Source organism: Cydia fagiglandana, chromosome 16, assembly GCF_963556715.1.
Source record: "Cydia fagiglandana chromosome 16, ilCydFagi1.1, whole genome shotgun sequence".
NCBI classification, from domain to species: domain Eukaryota; kingdom Metazoa; phylum Arthropoda; class Insecta; order Lepidoptera; family Tortricidae; genus Cydia; species Cydia fagiglandana.
Genome location: NC_085947.1, coordinates 9,405,065 through 9,429,842, shown reverse-complemented (window position 1 = coordinate 9,429,842; position 24,778 = coordinate 9,405,065). Strand labels below are relative to the sequence as shown.

General features: G+C 37.1%; 1 protein-coding gene and 1 long non-coding RNA gene across 3 annotated transcripts in view; one reads left to right on the top strand and one right to left on the bottom strand.

Annotated features, from left to right (window-relative positions):
- Positions 1-24,778, bottom strand: part of LOC134671955 (uncharacterized) — a 346,096-nt gene that overhangs the window by 221,053 nt on the left and 100,265 nt on the right. The gene's annotated exons all lie outside the window — the stretch shown is intronic.
- Positions 1-24,778, top strand: part of LOC134671934 (tyrosine-protein kinase Src42A) — a 107,631-nt gene that overhangs the window by 19,149 nt on the left and 63,704 nt on the right. The window contains exon 1 of one of the 2 annotated variants that reach the window (XM_063529804.1): positions 20,473-22,338. The exons of the other annotated variant lie outside the window; for it this stretch is intronic. Coding sequence (XP_063385874.1) covers positions 20,720-22,338 — 1,619 coding nt within the window. The 5' untranslated portion in view covers positions 20,473-20,719. Of the gene's footprint in view, positions 1-20,472; positions 22,339-24,778 lie in introns of those variants that run through there. 2 annotated transcript variants of the gene reach the window in all.

Sequence of the window (24,778 nt, the reverse complement as noted above, 5' to 3'; positions counted from 1 at the left end):
ATATCTGTAATACGATTTTAGTTGGCAGCGCAAAAATCACGGGCAAAAAAATGGCCGTCAATTAGCTTATGCAGATCCTGGTACTGCCAGGTGCTAGGGTGATGTAAAACGCTTTCAGCGTATCGCCCGCGTGAATTTCCGTTGGCCCAGATATTATCCGGTGATTAGAAACGTCGGCCGACAGCGAAAATAATATTTTTTGCCACTGTCGATCGATCCATTACCGAATGGATAGTCTAGCGTGCGAGATGCGACAAGTCCGCAAGTGAGAGTTTTGCAACTTGTCACCGAAACTGGTATGTATGGCCGTTCACGCGAATGTAATTATTGCCTAGAGAGTAGGTACGTGATACGTCCGGTCCCGCCTGTCAGCAGAAGTGTAAGTGAGGTCGTTCATTAAACCCTACACGACGTAAACATCAAAGTTCTCGCTGATAAATATATGTAAATCTACTTGTGTTCGTCATCAGATAATTATGAAATCAGTTGCGAATACTTACGTCTGTGCTGTGAAATGAGATGGCTGATCGTATAAACGTGTCGTAATTTTGCGGTAGGCGGTAAAGGTATTTTGGAATGGATTTATATGCAAGTTTTTGTACATTTATAATTCAATTTTCTCAATCGGCTGATTGCGGCATTAACATTATGTTACAGTTGCAAACCAACTATTAATTATGTCAAGTAATTATTACACAAATTTAAAATATTCTTAACAAATAAATAAAACCTATTTCAACATTTTCCACACAGTCGTCGCATTTGCATATAAACACTGGCTTATTAATTTCTTCGCCATAAATATTTAGCATCTGCAATCACAATATTCACAATCTTACATATGGGTATTTTCTATTAATTTTCCTGATTTCATTGACGCATACGATGCATATGATGTGATTACTCGATAGAGAAGAGTTCGCACAGAATCTGGGGTTTTCCAAACAACAGTCAATATAATGACGACTAACAAGCTAAATATGGACAGGATAGATCTATCGAATACGTTTAGTGTGAATATACATAATAAACAAACAGTAATAATTGACCAATCTCCTCCACCCCAATGGGCTTTGGTATTGGTTGTATCCTTCTACCTTCCCCAATTTACAAAACTAAAGTGGCCCTCCGAGCTTCTCTAGGTACAGTCAACGGTAAAAATATGGGTGTACAAATCATTTCAAAAATATGTCCCATAACTCTTATGTCAGTGAATGAAGAACTATGGGACATATTTTTGAGTAAGTTGTCTAGACCCATATTTTTACCGTTGACTGTACATGCCGAATTTTACGAAAATGTTTTCTACTATTTATTCGGAAATTTAACGGACAAACAGTTAATTTTGCATTTATAATATTTGCATGATATGACCACTCTATGATAACGATCATTGATGTTCCACCTTGCATACCTAAGATCTTCTCTTCTTCTTCAGTCGGTCCCTCAATACTGAGGATCGTGAAATCATATCCTTCTGTTGACCTAAGATCTGACTGTCCTACTACTCGCATAAAAGTAATCCTCAGCTACCGTAACCGATTTATACGTAATGCAAATAGCATTGTCTGTTTATGTATTATAACAAGATCGGAGCGCCACAGAGGCTGCCTCGCGCCGCGCGCCGAGCTAGGTCGTTCGTCGACCCGTGGCGACCGCAGAAACAATTGTATACCTCCATTATCCAAACGGCTGGCTTATTCGTGACATTCCTTAGTAATCATTTTGAAATGTGGGTTAAGGCTCTTCTTTTCATGAAATCTTCTGGGCTTTAATGGCCGGTTTGCTATTGTCATGTCATGACATTCCTTATTGAAATTGAAAGGCTGGTAGACCAGAGCGTAAATTGTAAGTAATATAATGAGAACGCCTTACGAAACTGTAATTTTTCCGGTCTAACCTAGGCTGAAAATTTATAGTTCCGTATCGCCAGAAATAACCCTTTTTAAATTAATCAGCAGTATAAGGGCGGGTTGCAACAACAAAACCAATCCGACAAATCCCATAGGAAACTGACATATTTATTATACAACAAAGTAAGTATTATCACGTTAAGGTAGGTTGTCATTTAATCGACTGGCTGAAATTAATAACATCATTCTAAATTTTCTGGCATAAAATTACCGAGATTTGATTATAAAACTATTATTAATTCATTCGCGTAGCTCTAAAGACGTTATAAGGCCAACGAAAGCCAGCATTACATATGCTTACGGATGAATGATTTGGAATGTCCAATCACCCTGATAAATTTCATGCATTTTTTCGTTTTAAAACTTATAAGGCCGATGTCAGGACATGCTCAGGCGCCGATCAGTCGCGACACAACTTTCTACGTTTGCGTCTAGAACGGTCTTAAACTGTAATCTGCAGATTGACGCACATAACGTTACGACACATGCGATTTAAAATCGCACTATAAACGCCTAATGTGTGGATCATTAAAATTACTGACCGTGAAATCGGTAACATTAATGATCGGTTAAGTAACCTTAATGCAGTTTTAGCCATCGAATTTGCTATTTACATTATTGATTTTGTAGTTATTTATATTATAATGAGATGGAATTTATAATGTGTTTGCTAAAGTTTTGTATAACATTACTTTCGCGAGCTAAAAATAACTAGTAAACAAATATAAGCGTTTCTAGTAGTTCTATATCTAAGATCGCTCCCATATCGACTGAACAGGTCGCATTATATTATTCATTATTGACAGGAACTCAGCTCTAACAGGCATCAACAACCTGTTATAGGATGTGCCATGTAGCAGTGAAACCTAATAAAATCCTGTCTGTATGGGCAACTTGCCCGGGTTTCACGTTTATATCATACCTACTCATTTATCCAAGCCCCATCACGAAAGCCCAGCTAGACGTCAACCAGGCCGCAAAACCTGATTAACATTCTAATGTGTTCACTGACATATTGAACCAACCGAAGAACCTTACCTGGCTAAAAATAGATAGACGGAGGTAACCGTAGAGTTCTTGGAATTGGGAAGCATTTTAAAATTAACAATACGCGGAAAGTTGTATGCTGCTGCAGCGAAGCAATGATATACTTAATCATTTAATCAAGTATGAACATGTTTTTTGTGGAGACACCTCACGTAAGACTTAGATTTGATTCTCCGACTGTATATCCACTGTACTATAATCCACTTATTAAAGCAATTCCAGGATTCTTCGTGATTCGACATTTTTTATTGTTGTTAAGGTAGAATAGAATACAAAAGATGAAACTATTAGATTATATTTATTACTATCAGTCTGTATAGTAGGAAAAATTATTGAAATTTATAATTTCTTATACCTGTTGATAGTTTCCTCATCGTCACAGTATTGTACGCAATTTCGTCGTCATATATTTAGTCATGGCCATAAAGTACCCAATAAAAATTTTAGCGATTATTACTCATTTCAATTAAATGGATAATCTAACTTATTGCGAAATAGATACTTCCGGATTGCTTCTATAGCAGAGTAGCTTATCTTATTTTGATTTCCCCGAGAGCAAGGGCGAATCTGACATTACTTATTGTTTTCCTCGAGATGTTATACGTATATAACGGGTTGGCTTAAAGTAATGAGAATTTTTGTTTTCGGACATAAAGACAAAAAGACAATGGCCATGGATTTCTGGATGTTATATTGAAGAACTATGCAATATCCAACATTAGAACCAAATTCAAGAATGAAGTAATTGGCCTCCCTTGTGTTAGTTTACGTAACATGCTTCTGACCGTTTGCTTTTCACTTTGGACAAACTACCAAGTACTCTCTGACTGATCGTTTTGTAATTACACGGTAAAATTTATTTTATTCTATAATATTTTGGCCTACTATCGCAATATACATATCAGAGTATATAATATTTGCCAAAATTCTTCGATTGATTTAAGTCTTGGGGATATTCTAGGGTTGGAAACGTTTAGTCGTTTTTCCGCGAGAGCCTAAAACCAGTTAAAAACGTCATTGCATACATTTTACCAAAATATGATACATAAACAATTTTCTCTAAATATCAATCAGTTGCAGATTTCATGAAAATGTTAATCAGTTAGCAATTGTGAATGATGGCATGATATAGATAACAAGCTAATATGCCGAAATAATTAAAATTAACGGCAATAAAACAGTTATGGAATGTAAATAAAACGTTGTCCAAAGCATGACGCAGAGGGTTTGAACACAGTTATGAGAAATCGGATGTGGGAGATGTTATAGTATATATAATGTTTTCTTGTAATTTAAAATATGCTCTTGTTTGTCACTGTAAAATTTCGAAAACCCACAGCTATTGTATTTTTTTTTATATTTCCGAAAACGAAAATTCTCATTACTTTAAGCCAACCCGTTATTAGTACACAATTATATAATTCTTAAAATTCCAATTCTCAAAACGGTCAGACCATGACGTTTGAAAGACCGTAATGATTGGATCTCTAGGTATTGTTTGACTACGGCAAGAGACGAGGCATTGTAAAATATTTTGTGAACTTATAAATGTATGAAATCGAATATCAGGCGTCATTTGAACAATGCAATTGATACTAGTAAGTAAATATTCTTATTGCACCACCATGAAAACAGATTTACAAAATAAATAATAAATAAATAAATAAATATTATAGGACATTCTTACACAGATTGACTAAGTCCCACAGTAAGCTCAAGAAGGCTTGTGTTGTGGGTACTCAGACAACGATATATGTATATAATATACAAATACTTAAATACATAGAAAACATCCATGACTCAGGAACAAATATCTGTATCATCATACAAATAAATGCCCTTACTGGGATTCGAACCCAGGACCATCGGCTTCGCAGGCAGGGTCACTACCCACTAGGCCAGACCGGTCGTCAAATAAATTGAGTTATAATGAGATTAGACATGTATTATTATTAGACAGTTATTCTAAGAAAATATCAGGCAAATGACTAAATTCAAGAGCATAAATTGATAATCAGGCTATAGAAAAATTTGAAACCAACTTAATTTTTGTATATTGCAACTTTTATTTTCTTCCTATTTACGATATGCGGTTGTAACGGGACTCGCCCAACTTAGTCACCGTGCATAACACTAAACACCTTTCCTATGAGTTAAACATGCCACTATAATCAAGCCTGGCGTGTTCACTCTGTAATTCCGCACTAAGCTTGCTATTAATACGTCGTTAAAAAATCTGCGCGCGCGGCGCCGTCCCCTGGCGCCAGGTTCGTTCCTCACATCACCCACCGAGCTTTGGACGCAAGCAAACCAGTAAACATAGGGCTTCGATTGATATCAACTTATCGAATGTCACTATTATACGCCGTTTAGTCTTTACTCCTGAGCAGCGAGTAAGGATATAGGGGGTAGGGAGTAAACGCATTCCTGCTGCTGCTGCTCAAGGCACCTTAGGGCAGTTTTTTCGGATGGCAGCAGCAATGTAAGAAGCAGTGGCATAAGCACTTAGTATTTATAATTTACATCTTCTTACTCGAATACCCTGGCAACATAAAGAGCATTCCATGAAATTGTCTACCATTTGTCCCGTACAAACGCGAATTTTCTGAAGACTTGCAGGTATAAGAGTTTCCTTTCCTATGAAAAATGGTCAAAAATATGCACAGAAAAATAATCGGCTGCTTTAAATGCCGAAAAAAAAGTCGCAACACAGGTAAGCGTTTGTATGGGACAGCCCGTGGAAATGCTCCATAAGCAGCAATAAGATGGACAAAGTGTAAACGCTTACTTCCATTGATAACGCCACGGCAAGGACCGGAAAACCCCTCTTTACGCTTAATCCTATCAATTCGGTAACCCAATCGTTTCGGTTACCTTATCATTCGGTAACCCTATCATACGGTTACCTGATTGTAATGGTAAGCTTATTGAAACGGTAACCCTAACATTGTTAAGGGTTTTCAACAGGTTTTCATTCAGTTATGGTAACCTTTATTATCCGTTGCTTATTGGTTTGCTACATTTTTAGTACATTATTGTCGAGGCTCGGAAGCTACTTGCGGGCTGAGGATTCGTTTTAAACGGACGACCTATAATTTTATTATTACAGGACCGGAAGTATTTATTTTATATATTATATATGTTATTTATTGTATTTATTTTATTTCTTATTTTATTTATTTTATGTATTTTTTTTTTTTTTTTTTATTACTTTATATATTTTATTTAAATTATTTATTTATTAACATTATTTATTTTAATTATTTTATTTATAATATAATAAGATTTAAAATAAGAACACACCACACGGGTAGGTATAAAGATAAGCAAAGGAACGGCAAAAAAACTTGTTTGTGCTGGAGGCTTCATAGATCGCCCATGCCAACCTCGGTTATTCAATAACAAGTTGAATTTAAGTGGGCGTAAAGATTGCAATCGTTTGAACTAGTCAAAAACCTTATAATGAGGTAACTGAATAGACTGGGTTTTTATTTCGGTTACCGGTAACAGAGGTTAACCGTATCTGATACGGTTACCGAATCAAAGTGTTACCTTATCATACGGTTACCGTTATGGTAGGGGTTTTTACAACCGCTTCTAAAATAACCCTATGAAAAACCCCGGTTAAGGTAACCGGTTCCTGTCCCTGCGCCACGGCATGGTTTGTGTTCAACAGCAACAAGAGCAAAGTTAAGAAAAAGTTGAAGTTGACTCTTGCAGACGATAACCAATGGGAATCTCACTCGTCGCTAACCGCTTCCTTTCCACGAAATACTGCCACCAATATAAACTTGCAACAATAATTCTCGCACACGACACTTCTGTAAAGTCGTCTGCAAAAGAAATGCAATGCATTTTGCTTCTATCGCGGTCAAGAATATCTTGACAGCGCATCTACATTCCGACATGATTTTAAAGTTAGTATGTAGCGTAGATATATCTGCAGCGTACAATGCTTTAGAATTTAAATATGTACTGTCGGTGAATTTTTGAGCATGTGAAAATGTCTACAGTTTTATAAAAAGCCATTTTCAAATGTTTTTCGCTGAAGGCTACATCGTGAGTACTACTATCATAAATGTAGCACCCTAATTTATAGTTAGGGAAGTAAGTGCAGAAATGTTTAGAGCAGTATGCAATCGTACAGATCAGCTTAGTATGAGCCAAACAACAATCGTGCCAAGCGACATCGCCTGAGTCAAAAGTGCATACTCACTGCACTTACTCCCCCAAGTATAGATAAAAGATTCCATTCTCTCAGTGCTACGGTGGGAACATATAAGTACAGTGCCTCTGCACGACGTTAATGCAAATCTTGTATAGTTGACTGGTAGAGAATTCTTCAAGTCCACTTTTTGCCTCTTGGTATATGCAGTAAAATCCTGAATTAAACCTACATATGTACATCCTGTTCCACACTCCCGTGTACAAAAGTAGGGCTAACGTATGCGGAGTGAAATTTGGACAAAGTTCAAGATTGTTTTAAATAGAAAAAACACCATTCTTTTTTTAAATAATTATGTTCTTATAATAATGTATATATCAAGGCTTAATGCAAAAAATAGTTTACTCCCATGCGAGATGCTTTACGGCAGTTCTGTGGTACTTTGTCCATCGCTGTCGAAAACACAGATGTCGGCATTTTATTCAGCTCCGATTTTATTTTTCGAATCAAACTCTGTACATTTTTGGGACGAAAATTATTGTAATATACTCGCCTCTTTAGATTTGCCCAAAAATTTTCTATAGGGCGAAGTTGCGGAACATTAGGTGGATTTGATGTCTTCGGTACGTATGGGATGTTTAACTCCGCCATTTTGCTAAGGGTTTTTTTGGAATAATGGCTTGAGGCTAAGTCTGGCCAAAACACTACATTTTCTCCTCTATGACTCGTATTTATGAAATCCCGCACTAATGGCAAACATCGCTCTATGTAGCGGTCGGCGTTCGCAGCTAAACCTGACTCAAAGAATACAGGCTTAGACATTCCGCGTCGACTGATGGCAAGCCATAGCAAAACTTTTTTAGGAAATTTTGTATGCTCAACATATTTCACGTTCTCATCGGTTGGACCATTGGTGTTCTCAAAATAGTAATTGCCTTGCCACTCGTTTCCATCTAACGTGAAATATGACTCGTCATCCATAACGCAAGTGACATTGTTTTTAGCGTAAAATATTTCTTTGACTAATTTACGCAGCCGTACTTTCTGAGTGATTTCTTGGTTTTCAGAGACAGTGGGCTTAACTTTTCTACATCGCTTATCGATGCCCATGTCTTTAAGATATTTTTTAACAGTTTTGCCGTCAGTTTTAAATTTTCTTCCCAACTCTCTATAAGATTTTGCGACACGGCTGGCCGTAATTTTCTTTAATCGAGCTCTTTCAGAAACCTTGCTCAAGCTGGAATAGTTTCCAGAACCAGGCTTTCTAGCAGTGGTTTTCTTCAAGGCAAAGGACGCCAGAATATTGTAAATAGTGCTTCGACTCTCACCCATTTGCACAAAATGTTCCACCACCTTTGATTTCGGCCATAGGGGATGGCTACTATAGAAATTACATACTGTTTGACGACGGCGTTCTTGTTGATTTACCATAATTACAAAATTAAACACCTAATCTTTATGAGACTTACCAAACTGATTGACAGATATATTGACTATACATTGACAACACATATTTTTTATTTAGATTTTTGTGTTTTTATATTTTATATATACAAACTTTGTCCAAATTTCACTCCGCATACGTTAGGCCCAGTGGAAAATATAATTATCCACTGAGATTATTATTGGGAAAAAAAAAACAGACATAGGCATATATATAATACAAAAGAGGACATAGATTTATACATTAGTAGGTGCAACCTACATCCTGAGACAATTCCCACTATGATTTGTAAACCTAGGATATTTAAGACGAAACAGGACGTCAGCCCGATCTCAGTTTTGAGATTTTGAGGTGAATATCGCCGTCGCGCTGACGGGGGCGGCGCTGCGTAGTGAAGGACTATCCCTGTGTGTGTGGTGCGCGCACACAGACGCACACGTCATTTGCCTTCACGGGCCTCGCGAAGCGGTCGGCCCGGTATAGCTTTGCTACACCTAGTTCTTTTCTTATAGTACAAACTTATTCTTCGGTGGTAACTCGTTAGCTCGCTACCGCCACTAAGCGTTTACTTATTTGATTCGGTCAAATTGTGTTTTTTGAAAAACTAACTATAGCCAGTATTTTATGAATGTAGTATGATACCTTTGGGTATGGTGCTTTACGCACACTAGCGTCCTACCCCCTCCCCCTGACGCAATCCCCCCACCCCTTTTAGCATGAAATAAGTCCCGGTTGGCAGTTTTATTTTTATTTTAGGGGTCGGGACACTAGTGTGCGTAAAGCACCATACCCCAAGGTATCATACTACATTCATTGAATGCTGGCTATAATTTGTTTGTCTTCCCCATACATTTAGAACACAATTTGACCGAATCATATTCCCTGTTATTGTGATTTAACTTCTTGGCTTTAGGTACCTAACTGAATTCAATATCCGTCTACAACCTGCAATCAAATTAAAATCTTAATAACTGTTTTATTAGTGGTCCGATATTTAGGGTTGCGTAGTCACCAAAGAAACCCTTATTGTTTCGCCATGTTCGTCTGTCTGCCTGTCTGTCCGATCCGAGGCTTTGCTTCGTGATCGTAAGTGCTAAAAAGCTGCAAGTTGGCAACTTATTGGCATGGATACATGAATCACGCATTGCGACGGAACGGTAAAATAAAAACTATTAAAAAAGAATTGCAGACCTGAGACCTCCCATACAATATTCGATACCTTTGGGTTCAATTGGCGTAAAGGACAAAATGCTATTTTTCAGGAGACAGAGATTTTTTTAAATGTTGATTTATTTTTGTTGTTTATGGAGCTATATTTTTGATGTGTATTAAAAAAGTACTCAAAATGTTAGTCTCTTTAACCTGAATTGCAATCATATCTATAAATTAAAAACGAAAGAAGTTAATGTCCTATAGAATTGGTCAAAAACACTATGAATGTCCTTTACACCCATGCTGCTTCTTCTTCTTTCTTTTATCGCGACCTTTTCCCATCTACTTGGGGTCGGCCCTCCTTATCCTTCTCTTCCACTGTGCTCGGTCTTGAGCTGTGCTGGCGTCCAATCCTAATTGTTTTAGGTCTTTCTCGACCGTCGTAAGCCAAGTGGCGGGTGGCCTTCCACGTCCTCGTTTCGTCGTTGGCAAATCTTGGGCTAGCCTTACTATATGGTCCTCTGGCCGTCTTAGATCGGGATCTCTAGAAGAGTGTCGTATGCATAATTGTTAGACCGCAGTTTGACTTCTGATCCTTGTAGTAGGGCTCCTAGGCTACAAGAAACCTGATGTTGCCGGGCTGAAAAGTGGTGCCGTTCCCCCCACCACCCCCTTGAAAATCCCCTATAAAATGTTCATAGTCTTGAAAGATTCTAATGGTTTTAATTTATTTTTAATAACTTATTCGTGTTAAAATAAGCTGCTATAACATATACCGTAATATATAGAATAGTTTGACGGAGCTGTGTTTGACGGCCGAGGCTATGCGAGGTCGTCAAGTAATAAGTTTTAGGAGCAGTTCAGTTAAAGATGGACTAGTAAAATAATTTGCACACTACCTACAGGGAAGTTAAATCTATATTAGTTTTTATTGAATATACAGGTAACAAAATTATGATAAGGACCATACAGATTAACCTTTTTGTAAGTTTTTCTTTAAGTTTTTCAAATAATTTCTTCTGTTTTAATACTGTTTATAGGACGTTATTGTAATATAATAAAAAAATCAAAAATAGGTGGAGCGCTCCTTTTTTACTGATAATATTATAAACACAATTTATGAGAGAAATCTCACTACTTATGAAGTGGTACTAATATTATTACCACTGTCAATTGTCACGATAATTTTGATGCTGAAACTCACTTTAAGTACCTAAGTAATTCTGTATTTTTTTTTTGTATTAAATCAAGAGATTTACGATGGGAAGAGGCCATGGCATGACAATGGCTCCCTGGAAGCTGGGTCGACCCCTCGTCTGGGACGCCACGTGCGTGGATACGCTCGCGCCGTCCCATCTTCAAGGGACCTCTTTCAGGGCTGGCGCCGCTGCCGATGCGGCCGAGCATCTCAAGCGGCGCAAATATGCAGCCCTAGACACCGCACTGAGAGAAAAGTACAACAAAAATACACTTAGAATTACAAAAATAAACTTAATCCGGGGACAAGGAGAGTTAACTAATAGGAACAAATTGACTTTTGCAATTTCTATTAGTTCTTGCAATTTCTATTATCTGTTTGTTGAAATTATATTTAGGATTACTGAGCTGTTTGTAGAAATAAATAAACTTTACAGAAATAGTGAAACGTCCATAATTATTACTAAAACTTCATTTTTTCCCCCAGTACAGAACTGTTTTTTAATTCCAGGTGATGATTTTTCTCTCAGTGCGGCTGCATGTTTGAGCCCTTTGGGGTGGAGACGCTTGGGCTGTGAGGTCAAGGCGCGCACAGCGTTTATAAAGAGTTGGCCAGGCGCCTAATAGACGCAACGGGTGTCCGGAAGGCTGGAGCTTACCTCGCCCAACGCATTGGCGTTGCCGTTCAGCTCGGTAACGCCGCCAGCCTTCTGGGCACCCTACCGGAGGGCACAGACCTGGGGCCAATTTTCAATATAGGTTTAACTTCCCTGTAGTGTGAAAATTATTTTACTAGTCCATCGTTGAACTGCTACTAAAACTTATTACTTGACGACCTCGCATAGCCTCGGCCGTCAAAAACAGCTCCGTCAAACTATTCTATATATCACGGTATATGTTATAGCAGCTTATTTTAACACAAATAAGTTATTAAAAATAAAATAAAACCATTAGAATCGCTCAAGACTATGAACATTTTATAGGGGATTTTCAAGGGAGTGGTGGGGGGAACGGCACCACTTTTCAGCCCGGCAACATCAGGTTTCTTGTAGCCTAGGAGCCCTACTACAAGGATCAGAAGTCAAACTGCGGTCTAACAATTATGCATACGACACTCTTCTAGAGATCCTGATCTATCTTTGGATATGCCCGTACCAGCGGAGGCGGTTTTCTTTGACTTTTTCTGTGATAGGTAGAACCTTAAAGCTTCCCCTGACAAACTCATTCCGGATTTTGTCTAACCTGGTGACACCCGCAGACCAGCGAAGCATCCGCATCTCTGTTGTGTGTAGTTTGTTGAGGTGCTGTTTAGTTGTAGCCCAACATTCGGACCCATACAGCATTGCGGGACGTACAGCGGTTTTATACACATGACCTTTCGTTTTTATTGGAATTTTGGTGTCACACAGAACCCCTGTAAGTTGTCGCCATTTGAGCCAGCCAGAGTTGGTTCTATTTGTCACATCCACATCAATTTTTGCATCGTTACTAATTACAGAACCGAGGTACTTAAATTGAGTTACAGTAGGTAGTTGAGTTGTCCCAATAGTGAACTTTACGCTATCGGATGTTGTGATACTGTCAAATATACATGACATGTGCTCTGTCTTCTTTCTGCTTATTCTTTACACCCATGCTGCGTTTTTTGATAATATAGTGTATCTTGTTTAGTAGGGTCGTAAGTGACATTCTGAGACTATTTTATTCCAAATTCGGGGTGTATTAGTTACCAGCCACGGTACCTACACATGTTAACTGTTTTCAGCATAGTTTATAACGAAGCTTAAAAATGTATCAAACGGTAGTTCATTAATGTAGCGAGATCTTCTCATACTAGAACAACCTTTGCGAACTCACAAATGAACACAAAATCCGCTTTCATATATAATAAAATCAATAAAATCCTAAACATTTACCGTAAACAATCCCATGAATGTAAGTCTACTGTAACCAAATGGCTCAAAACTAAAACATATGAGAAAACAGAGAGCCTTTTACGATAAGTACCGTCACACACACACACACACACACACACACACACACGCGCGTGCAGGCTTGAGTACTTTTCTGATCACATATTTTATTGTTGTCTTTATGTTGCTTATAGTTAATAGTTATAATTAATGTATTGCTTGTAATTAGTATATAATTATTATTTGTAAATAGTATAGGTAGTAAATGTTTTGTGACTTGTAAATAGTGTAGCTTAGTATTAGTTAGATTTCAATAATAACGGAAGAGCGGTGCCTCCCAACACAGGCATAGGTATATTGCTTACCGGCAGACACCATCCCTCAAATTATATGTACAGTTTTTTATGAAATAAATAATTTTATATTTTGTACCTGTTTCGTTCTCCTAATCAACAAGAAATGCGAGTCGGAAAGGTTCAGAGTGTACTTTGCACAGGCTAGTACATATGTTATTGTCGCAAGACTATAAGAGATTCCTGAACACTGAGCTGAGTTTTCTAATTTGAAGGGCAAACGTTATATTTTGGTAATAAAGGACCCATAAAACTATTTATCAATTTGGCTTTATAGACCTTTACGTGCATGAACTCTTGCGTAAATGCTTTCAAATTTGACGGCAAACATTACATTATAGTAATAATGGTCCCAGAAAACGACTTTTTTGATAGTCTACATACTGCTACGTCCATGTTATTTGTTTGCAATTTGGAGTTTAAACGACACAAAAGCTAGAAAAGTCCTTTACAATTTGTTCCCCTCGTATACTTAAGGTAAAATCATTTTTAGGACGGGTCGTAAAGGGCAAGTAAAATAATTTCAATAGTCAAATAATGTCCTTTACGACCATCTTGACCACACGATATGAAAAATTATCATGACAAATGAAGGGCTAAATGACGACAAAGGACATGTTAGTATTGTTAGTCCTTTACAACATAATTTAAGTACAAAAAAAAGAAAAAATAACTGGTCATTTACGCCCCTTCAGCTAAGCTGTTTTTGCAAGCTCATAGTGTAAAAATTGGGTCGTAAAGGCAACTTTTTACGCGATATCGAAATTCTAACTATACAGAACAAAAGCGCTTGGAATTCTGAACAAAACTGTATATTTATTTATTTAATCGTATGGCATGCATGATTAGGCAATCAGAGTACAGCTTTGAGGTTGTTAAGCCAGGTATTAAAACTGTATATATAACTCATTTTCGCTAAAATGTCCTTTACGCCAATGGAACTCAAAGGTATATATATTTATTTTTATTTGCTTAGTCCCAATAGTGTGGGGTACCCTTGGATAGGTGTTTCAAAACGAATAAAGGTCTCCTTAAAACATTTTTTGATAAATTTATATATTTTCGGAAATAATCGCTCCGAAAGAAAAGAAAATATCCCCACCACCCTCTAATTTTTGAACCATGGTCCAAAATCATGAAAAAAATCAACAAAAGCTTAATAACTACTTTCAATGAAAACTATATAGCGAATATGACCGGACTCCAGTCGGTTTTGAGTTATTTCAAAAAATCTTCTGTTCTTAGTAAAAATCTAAAAATACGTAAAACGCTCTGTACTCCCTTGTAAACGTGATACTGACTTATCGCCCCGGTTTGGCCTATTTTGACAGAACGGTAACTACGAAACTCTACACTAAGCATGGCCCGACATGCTCTCAGCCGATTATTATTTTTGAGTCAGATTTGGATACATTTAGGTACCTATGTTTGAGGAGCTCCTGATTTTGGTCGGAATAAATACGAAACCCCAATTTGGGACAACAGTTTAGTACAAGTTCAAAGGTGTGATACCTCATTGGATTCGGAATGATGTTTAGAAAAATGTATTCAAAGCGTTTATTACCACAGATATGAAATCAAAAATTATTATTAAATAAAAGTGCGTCTACTCAGCTTGTATGAACCAAGAAATAATAGTGTTAAACGGTTTCCCCTGAGGCAAAAGTGCAATAGGTATTACTTCACTAACTTCGCCTACTAAGAGGCAAATCGCGACTTTGTTATGGTTTATCGATAACTTCTCACATCACTAGATTATCGATATTACATGTCGACTATTGCCCATCACTTTTCTGTCTGTGTACGTATTTAGAAACTTGAACCCGCCCCTAAATTTAGTGCGATAGGGACAACTGCAGCTTAGGCGAAAAATCCTGCGTAAAAATGTCAAAAATCGACGTTTCGTAGTCCTCTTTTTCCTCCTCCAAATCTTAACCAATCGTAACCAAATTTGGAAATCTGAATGATTATGAAATTATCTGTGTCGGACCGTTTTGCTTTTTTGGCTAATTGATATCAGTTTTGAATACCACGCCTCTCATTGCGGCATAGTCAATTAGGCCATTTTGGCCATTTTTGAAGGGCTCTAGCGCCTTAAAAAACAAAAATATCAAAAAAAGCAAAACGGCCCGACACAGATATTGACATTATTAATCTGTGTTGAAAAAATCATTGCTCTAGCTTCAAAAACCACGGAGGAAAACGAGGACTACGTTTGTATGGAGGAATGACCACTCCCGTTGGCTCTTAAGTGGCATTGTCATCGGATTGAGGTATAACAGGATAATAGATATGTACTAAACTATTATTGATAGACAGACGATAATAATAATCATTACAGTACTGACAAGATTAATAGATCATATAAAAACATATACTAATAAAATTAAAAATGTTCAACGTGAAATATCAAAATCGCGGAAATACGACTAATTAATTGCACAGTTAAAAATGCAAGTAAAACATTATCATTATTAATCACCCTCGTCCAGACAAATGAGCGAAAGTTAAACATGCTGCATAACCAGTTCTGTTAAATCAAATTCGAACAATAAGAATGAAAAAAAACGACTGCATTTTGAAAGCTTTATCATTTATTATATTACGTATCGGAGTCTGGTAACTTTTTGTGATAACTGTAGTAATAAGGGAGTTTTATTTCTCATATCATATCAATAATTTTTCTTAACTGGTTCGCCCTTGTGTAATAGCCCTTCTGGTGTCCCCATGGACGACGGTAATCGCTGTCCATCAGGCGATTCGTCTGCTCGTTTGCCTCCTATATCATAAAAAGCCAAAATATTTTTATTATTACGTTTATTATAAATTAAATTACGTTTCGTGAACGAAAAATGTTCGTTGCTCGTAACGCACTCAAAAATGTATCGAGTGTCGTTCAATATTTTTGTGAATTAGTAGCTACTTAGGCAGATATTTTTGCAACTGACTTTGATGCACGCACACCAAGTGACTTTGTAGAAGGAGTGAAACTTGTACATAATATAAGTTTTTTTTTTAAGAATACGATATAAGTATTCTACAATTTACTCCACTGTCAAAAGTCGACTCGACTGTTTTGAATAATTTGCTCGCTCTAAAATGAGCCTTCTGTCTATAATAATTTACTATCATATGTATAAGTTACTAAGAATTTTACATGTCTTGGCTTCCTTCAGATTTATTTGCTAAAGTAATTGTTATTTTTCCTGTACTCGTCTTTAAAAAAACCCACTGGCCGAAAGTTATTCCTCGAATTGAGGCGAGAGTTATATGCCAGTTAGCGGAGGTCATTCATTCGCGTCATCATATGCAGCATTCAACGTGAACTTGAAAAGTTCCAAATCACTTATTTAATCAGGAGATGATTTTAAAATCGCTGATGTATCTACAATGATGTTATTCAACTTGACGCTATTATTTGTTATGGTAAATATCGTATTTATCAGCTTGTTTTTTTCACCGCCCTCAGCACAATCATTATCATAATAACAATTTAGAAATTCAAATTTAGTGGGTTTTATGTAGCGTTCCAAAATTCCCTGTGTTGAGGGCTATTTCCAGATAAGTACATTTTTTTTACCTAAGACACAGACTTATTTATTTTACCTAAGCTCTAAGGACGGCCCTATCCAAAAGCCGCTCGAAGTTCTGAGAAATATAACAGTATTGTCCGTTTCACGAGAAAGAAAGTGGAAATTGAAGAGCACGAATACAAAGAATGCAACAAAATAATTGAAAAATGCACGTCAAGCCAAGGTTGACCTACACATAAAGAGTAATTAACGCTTGATGAGTCTGTGCTACATACGGGTGCCGCATCGCAACCCGCGCCGGCGCCGAGCCTAACTGTCCGATGGCATTTGTGCATATCGATGATTTAGACAAGCTACATGCATAGATCTAATATTTTAGAAACTATTGTTTACTTAGGGCTACATAGGAAATAAACAAAGATAACTAAACCTAAAGGAATGCTTTGTAGTGATCCTAATATTTAATTCCTAATCATAAATTACATTTGATGATTGCATAACGACAGATTTCTAAAACTGAACTTGTAAAAGGAGAGTAAACCCTGAAAATACATATTAAGCTTAGTGCAAAACCATTATTAGTTGTCGCGCATGGATGCACCTTGCTCGTACCGCAGAGTTTCGTAGCTTCGCCTGGGTTTTGACACTTTTCTCAAAAAATCTCTCAAATTTGAAAGCATTTTAATCCGCTAAGGCGAAAAAACGTTTTTTAGTATTCCTAACTATCAGTATACACCACTAAAACTTTGAATTTCATTGGTTAAGTTGGTAATAAATGGCCCCAAAGGCAATAGGCGATGTTTGGGTATTTTTCCCAATCTTCGCCTATGGCATGCCTTGTCGCTAATACTTACTTTTCTGTGACTTACACCTGTTAAGTCGCATCTCCTTGGAATGTGCAAATATACTATGAACCTTAACTAAACCAAACTAGGCATATACAGTGAAACTTGGTTAAGTGGGACCTGGATAAGTGAGAAACCTCTATAGCTGGGACTCATGGTGTGGTCCCGGCACTTTGGCGCTGAATTACCTCTGTTAGTGAGAAATAACAGACCTCTATAACTGAGATTAGTTGTTGTGATTTTATAGTCACATTTACCTCTATTAGTGAGACAGAGAGTGTATTTTACCTCTTTTACTGAGACTATATTTATAAGATTCCATTTTCCTAATTGTTTTTTTTTTTAATTTTATACGAATTACCTCTGTATCTGAGATAACGTCAATCTATGACCTCTCTAACTTGGACTTTATTGATCTATTTCCGTATTCTTACTAACTCTTAAGTCTATCCACAATTTACGCATTTGCTTAATTGTGTCTAAACAACTTCAAGTTTCGTTTAAATAGTTACTATAATGTAGTTAAAACTATCGAAACGAAAGCTGAAATCTTGATAAGTAACAAGAATAAACAAATTTTCATTTAATATATTTCTAAGATGCAATAAAGTCCGTATGAAATTTAATTGAAAAAAAATATCCTTTGGAAAATCATTCGAAATAAATTCAAAGAAATATTTAAACAGACTTAAAAAATATTTAGGGACAATGATTATTTTACCTAAAAATTTAAAGATAATTACAAAATACCTTATTAACCACCTCTATAACTGATATATATCCTCTATTCTCACCTCTATTAATGTGACCCTCTGTAAATGAGACAGAAATTTATTTATACCTGGCTAACTGAGACCCTGTGTAAGTGGAAAACCTCTTTAAGTGAGACAAATTTGCTCGTCCCTTGAGATCTCACTTATCCAGGTTTCACTGTATTTAAAAAACGGGGTAGTAGGCGAAGTTTGGTAACAGTCCGGAGTTGTTTTCATACATTTTCTATAATGAAGCTAGGGCTGCCAAAAATTAACCAACATGTCAAATAAAGGGGAGTAATGGTTTATAAGTTAAAAAAATAATTATTTTTAACAAAATTGTTTAATTGTTGCAAAATTGTTGTTATTATCGTAATTGACATCAAATCAACCTTATTTACACAAAGTGAGACATAAAAATACCTATTTGGTACCTACTCAATATCGGTAAGAGTAGAAATAAACATTTGCATATAGCGTAAACTAAAATAACCAAACATAAGAAAATATTTAAATTTGGAAACAAATAATGTCATCCACCAATGAATATGGTACAAAAAATTTGTCAACCCTAGGGGTAGGCGAAATTTGGCAACAAGATGGACGGAAAGTACCCTCACCAACTTTTTATCCAATTGTGACTTCTAAACGTGAGCTAGCCATTAAATAATAGTTTCATATGAAAAAGAGATAGTTATAGGATATAATCATGTAAAAAGTTTAACATTACCGGGTCCGTATCACCGTTTAAAACTGAAGTTAAAACACTGGTTTAAAAAAACGTGTGGTCGGCGTCGCGAAAAAACCTCACTAAAGGTCAACTGTGTGAAGTTAGCCGCAGAATGTTCGAAAAATATTGACACCCGTAAAACATACTATGTATTTAGCAGTTTTATGTAAGGCTTACATTAGAAACATTTTGTTAATGGCAACTTATGTCAAACTAGGCGAAAATAGGTAGCGCAGGCAAAGATACGAAACTCTACGGTACTTAAAATACATGTACGTCGTGAAAAGTCACACGCTACTTGCGTATCGTTTTGCTTAACAATCGCATTGTACCAGCGTAATGTGTTGCAAAATAAACAAAAATACCTCAACGGAACCTTAAGTTTAAAGTAAAAAGTTTTGCTTGGATTGTGTCTTAAGCTTGATAGGTGTCATAAATCCTGCTGCAGACAATATTCAAGAATAAAAATTGTAACAGTCACGGTCAGAAAATTATAATAGTATGAAGAACAGGACTGCATAACGGCTTTGTTGCATAGACACAAGTTGACATTTCATTTAGGTAATTAAATTATAATCCGGTCTTGTTTTTTACGTTAAGATTTAAAGCAACTCTGATTCGTATCATCAAGACTAGTTGCTCAAAATCTTACGACAGATACCTAGGTACTAAACCACACGACAAAGTAAGAAATTCCTGATCCTGAATAGTCATTACCGAAGGACGTACGTAGCAAATGTATATTCTAAAATAGTTAAATACAATAGAAATGCTTATTGAACATGACCGTTCAAACATGCGTTGCTCCAAGTGCTTGACAACCTGATGATGGACCGCCCTGGCACGAATAGGGTCAGCACAATGCAACCTAACTGTATACGATAGGATGAACTAAGAATGTCTAGGATGAGATGAATCAGGCATTCAATCTTCAACTCATACCAGCTGCCTGAAACTAGCTATTCGAATTACTCATAAAAATAAACAAAAACGGATTATCAATTTATCACGTAGTTAAAATTGCACATAATGACTATAAATAAAAGACGAATAGTATCGGACGGTTTACTAATTTTGTTGCGGAATCATTACATCATCAGTATATTTTACATATTACATAGAATATAAATGCCTTCATAATGAACAAATATTTGCAATACAATAATCTACTGAATCCGGAATATATGGCATTACAAATTAAATCATTAGGAAAGCTATCATTTTAATCGCGCGTCGATAGAGCTTTTTCTAAATATTTGCACGCGATGTCCATATCTACCGAATATAGACCAGTTACATAATTCATCTTGGGAGAAGTGCATTAGATGAAGTTAAGATGTTGATGTATCTGAAGAGCAGGCGTAGCGCGGCTGGCGGGGTAAGCCGCGGGGGCTGCGGTGCGCTTGCGACTCTCACCGCTTATCTCTCGCGACCTCCGCCGGACGCGCACGCTCGCCGCGCGCCTTACCGCCTCGAAATCGAACCCGCGCCGCGATCGCGTTATGCCGCCCTACGAACATACTTACATGTTTAGTTACTTGTATTTGTTTTGTTTTCGGAGTCTAGGACGCGGACCGGAAAAGCGCTAGTTATCAAAACTTTATAAAGTGGCTTTATTCAAAGAACAGTAAATATTTATGCAAATTTATAAACCAAAATTTAATATACTGGCACGATGGTGTCAGAAGGGCCATTGCCCGTGGTGTGGTGTGTACGGGATAATCAACTTGTGCCTCACCAAGTATCGGGTGTAAAATTACAAGGAGCGGTTACGGGCGCTCATATTGCTGCTGTTACAGACTTTTTGCGTATGGTGGCCGGGACTCCTATCATTTTACCCCATACAGCAGTACCGGAAGATGTAGATAATAATATTAACCAAGAAAAAGAAGACACGACGCGCAGAAGAAAAATGTCTATGCAAGTAGAAGTTCCTTGCGTTTTTCTTTCTGAAAGTGCCTTACAAAAGGCAAAGAGTCGCAGTAATTCTTTAGAAGAAAAAGTAATACCTTCCGATCAGAAAGCTGCACCTACTGTAACCAAAAGATATCTGGAACTAGATATGAAGTCTTCATTTTTTAGTTCGTCTTGTAATATGCTAGAATTTAAGGACAAAGATAGTAATCAAGATGGTGAGAAAGAATGTTTTAAATCATCTTATCATCTGCGGGAAACTAAAAGTGAAAATCAACCCCAAAGAATAACGAGAATAATTGACTTAGACGACTTTAATACGACCACAATAGAAACTGAACCTGAAAAAGAAACACAAAGAATTACAAGAATTATTGAATTTAAGAATGATACCTTAAGTACTCCGGTGTGTACTGATGTGGACAATGAAAGTTTACAAAGAATAACTAGAATTATCAGGTTGGATGAAGACCATTCTTTCTCCGCAATAACAAATCAGGGCGATATTGACAAAGAAGGCTCTCAGAGAGTAACTAGAATAATTGAATTAGAAAAAGATAGCACTTTTCCAAGTATGGCTAGAATTATAGAGATGGAAAATGAAATTTCTAATGAAAGAAGAATTTCCTTAACAAATGAACGTGAAACTGGCGGTGGACCTATTGAAGATTGCTGTGAAGAAGTAGTGGTGAGATCTAAGCCGTCCTTAACAAGAGGCACTCCTAGGTTTAGTGTTGACTCTTCCTGCTCCGAAAACTCTTACGTCAACATCGAATGTGTTAAGAGTTTGCCGGATGTTAAAAGAGAAGATAGTGTTAGTGCTGATCTGTCGCCTGTTTGCAAGCCAGTCCGATCGAGATTTCCACGAAAGAAAACCTCCGTATGTTCAATTGGCTCTTCGGACTGCGACGATGAGGTAGACGTGATATTTAAATCGAAACCGAAATCTAGTCAGTGGGTGAGTTTAGACTGGATTCCTCCGACGCCCAAAGAAGAGCCAGTGATATCGCACGACTGTGATAAAAACGACTTCATATCGAAATGGATAGCGGAACAAAATTCGCATGAACCTGGTATTATCACTGATGAAAGGAGAAAAAGTCTTCCACCAAAATCAAATGAAATCTATCTCCAAAACATGAGGAGGTTCAGTGATGGATTACAGATGTGCAAAGAAGATGCAGCCAGTGATTCACCCGCTACCGTTAAGTCTAAATGGCACGATATTGTCAAGCGCCATCTCCAGGTGCTCAAAAGTGATAAGGGGTTCAGAAGACAACGCGGCAGCTGGATGCGAACCGCGAGGCGGTTGTCGTCTACACCTGTTAATCACAAGGAATCAATTCCAGCCGACACATACATGAAGCTTAATGCTATGTCGTAAGTATATTTTTTTTAACAAAACCACTAAGTGCTAATATTGCATATTTAGATCGGACCGTTTTTTTACTGTACAACAATTTAACCCTTGAACGCCATGCATTTTATATATGTATAACGCGCCATCGTAAACAATATTGCAATGCATGAACAATATATTATAATATAATGTAACCAGGCGCGTCTGTTTGTTTGTCTATTTGGCGGTCAAAAGTTAATCATATTAAATTTCATATACTTATTAGAAATTTGACATATACTTAAGTGATATATACATGACGAGAAGTAATGTTTATGTATATTGTCGCTTGTCGTCTCGAGCCCTCGGCCCTTATACTCATTAAATGAATTAAACAACTAGGGGTCAATCTTTCACTAACTACTCACTAGTCCCACTACTCATTGGTTCATTGTAAAAAAAGGTCATGATATTGTGATCCGAAGTTATTTAGAGTGATTAATACATGCGTACCTAATGCGTGCAATAAGCTCATTCATCTACCTACTTAGCAATGTTAACCTGTTCAGCTTGGGGAACTGGTTACCACCTGACGTTCCGTGGCAATCCACGAGTTTGTGCTAATCATTTTCCAATAACTAACGCCGACGGTCGCTTTAACTCCTTAGGTTTATGCATGCACATTATTCATATTTCTTTCGATGTCTTAGGTTCCGTGGGAAGCGGTCGTTTCCAACTTACCGTTACCGTTATCACAACGATCAACTCTTACGAATTGATTACGATAGATTTGAATAATTGTTTTGCGGTCATCCTAAAAGATAGCACGTGTATCGGGCACGAATGAGACGTGAAGCGTTTGGTTGAGTTAACTGATAAGACAACGATTGAGCCATGTTACGAGAGCAAGCCTGAGGCACGCGCTTCCGCGAGGCCGTCAGATTAGAATGCAGGGAGCTTGCGCCCAAGGCTGCAGCCCCGCGGTCGGTCGCTGCACCGCGCCGGTCGTCTTCCTCTTGTGCTGCGATCGCAGGAAGTGAGCCACGAAGGTGACGCCCAAACTGCCGGCTGATCGGAAGCGTTTGTGATTTGAATTTTTGTGGCTTCTTTTGTTCGTGATCTGTTCGACACTTCCTGCGTCGTTAGTCTGCATAATTATTACCTCGATGGATATTTCGGTCATTTTTTTTATTTTATATGAGAAATAAAGGCTGCTTTTTGTCAAACATCTTAGATTCGCTTGACGTGAGCTACGATTGTAGCAAATTGATTTAACCTTCGAACATAACTGCAAATAGGTCAACACCGATTTGCTTCTTTAACATTTTTTGTTTGTGTTACCGATTTCAGTACATAACAGATGTCATGTACAATGTTATATAATACCTACAGTTCATATATGAGTCAGCCAGAGATTGAAAATTTATACATTAGTAGTTTTAACCGGTTACAAAGTACTAAGATATAAACGAAGGGCCGTTGAATAGAATGTTTAGATATTGTATCACAAAACCGGAAAAGTGAGAACTCTTTGATGATATGTCGTATGATGGGCGTCGTAAGTATGCCATATTCCCGTGCGAAGTAAAACTAACTTGCTCCCAATTTGTGACGAAAATTTCCAACTACGAATGGCCTAATAATACTCGTACTAAATTATGCGCAGTGTAAAATGTAATGTTGACTACATAGCTGGGTTAAAAATATTATGGGATTTTAATGTTCTTAATTAATACAATGTTTAACTAGAGAGCGCCGGAAATAGGGCTAGTGAAGCAAGTTGAGCGGATGCTCTACCGTCGGTTTCACTGATCACCGATCAGCCTTGGGGGTTGCCCTACTTACAAACTATGTTTTTTCACATTCACGTTCTTTAACAAGAGAAAAACTTCTTCAGTTTGACACTTAAACGAATCTATTGTCTGCAAATCAATTGAAAAGTAAATAGCCAATGTATAGCTAATAAGCCCACCGAATAGGTACACTGAGAATTTTGTGTTTAAGGCCACCGTTCTGAAAACACAAGTGTTTTCTCAATGTTCATCAACACGGCTATTGTTCTAAATGCAAAAACAAGCGCGGTCACATCAATTATTTGCTTGTTTCATGGTTTCCTGCTCTTTTCTTTTCTGAAACTTGTTCGCCTGATTGACACATTTGTATACTTGTCAGTAGTTTTATGCGCTTATAAAATTGTCATGGAATGGAACAAAAATAACGTGCTTCTGTTTTTATTCAATTCCTACTGTGACAGACATGACTAAAACCGCGAGGCATTAATTGAGTATTGAAATCTTTCGTGACGTTGATATCTAGGATAAGAATAATTTGTAGATCAATATCGCCGTGTGTTATCACCCGCAATTTATTGGATATCAACAAATAACATTGGAACCAATCATGGATTTCATTGACGTGCAAGTAAATCATAACAACTTCTGATGGTGTTACGAGAACGTTACCTTATTATTTTAATTTGTG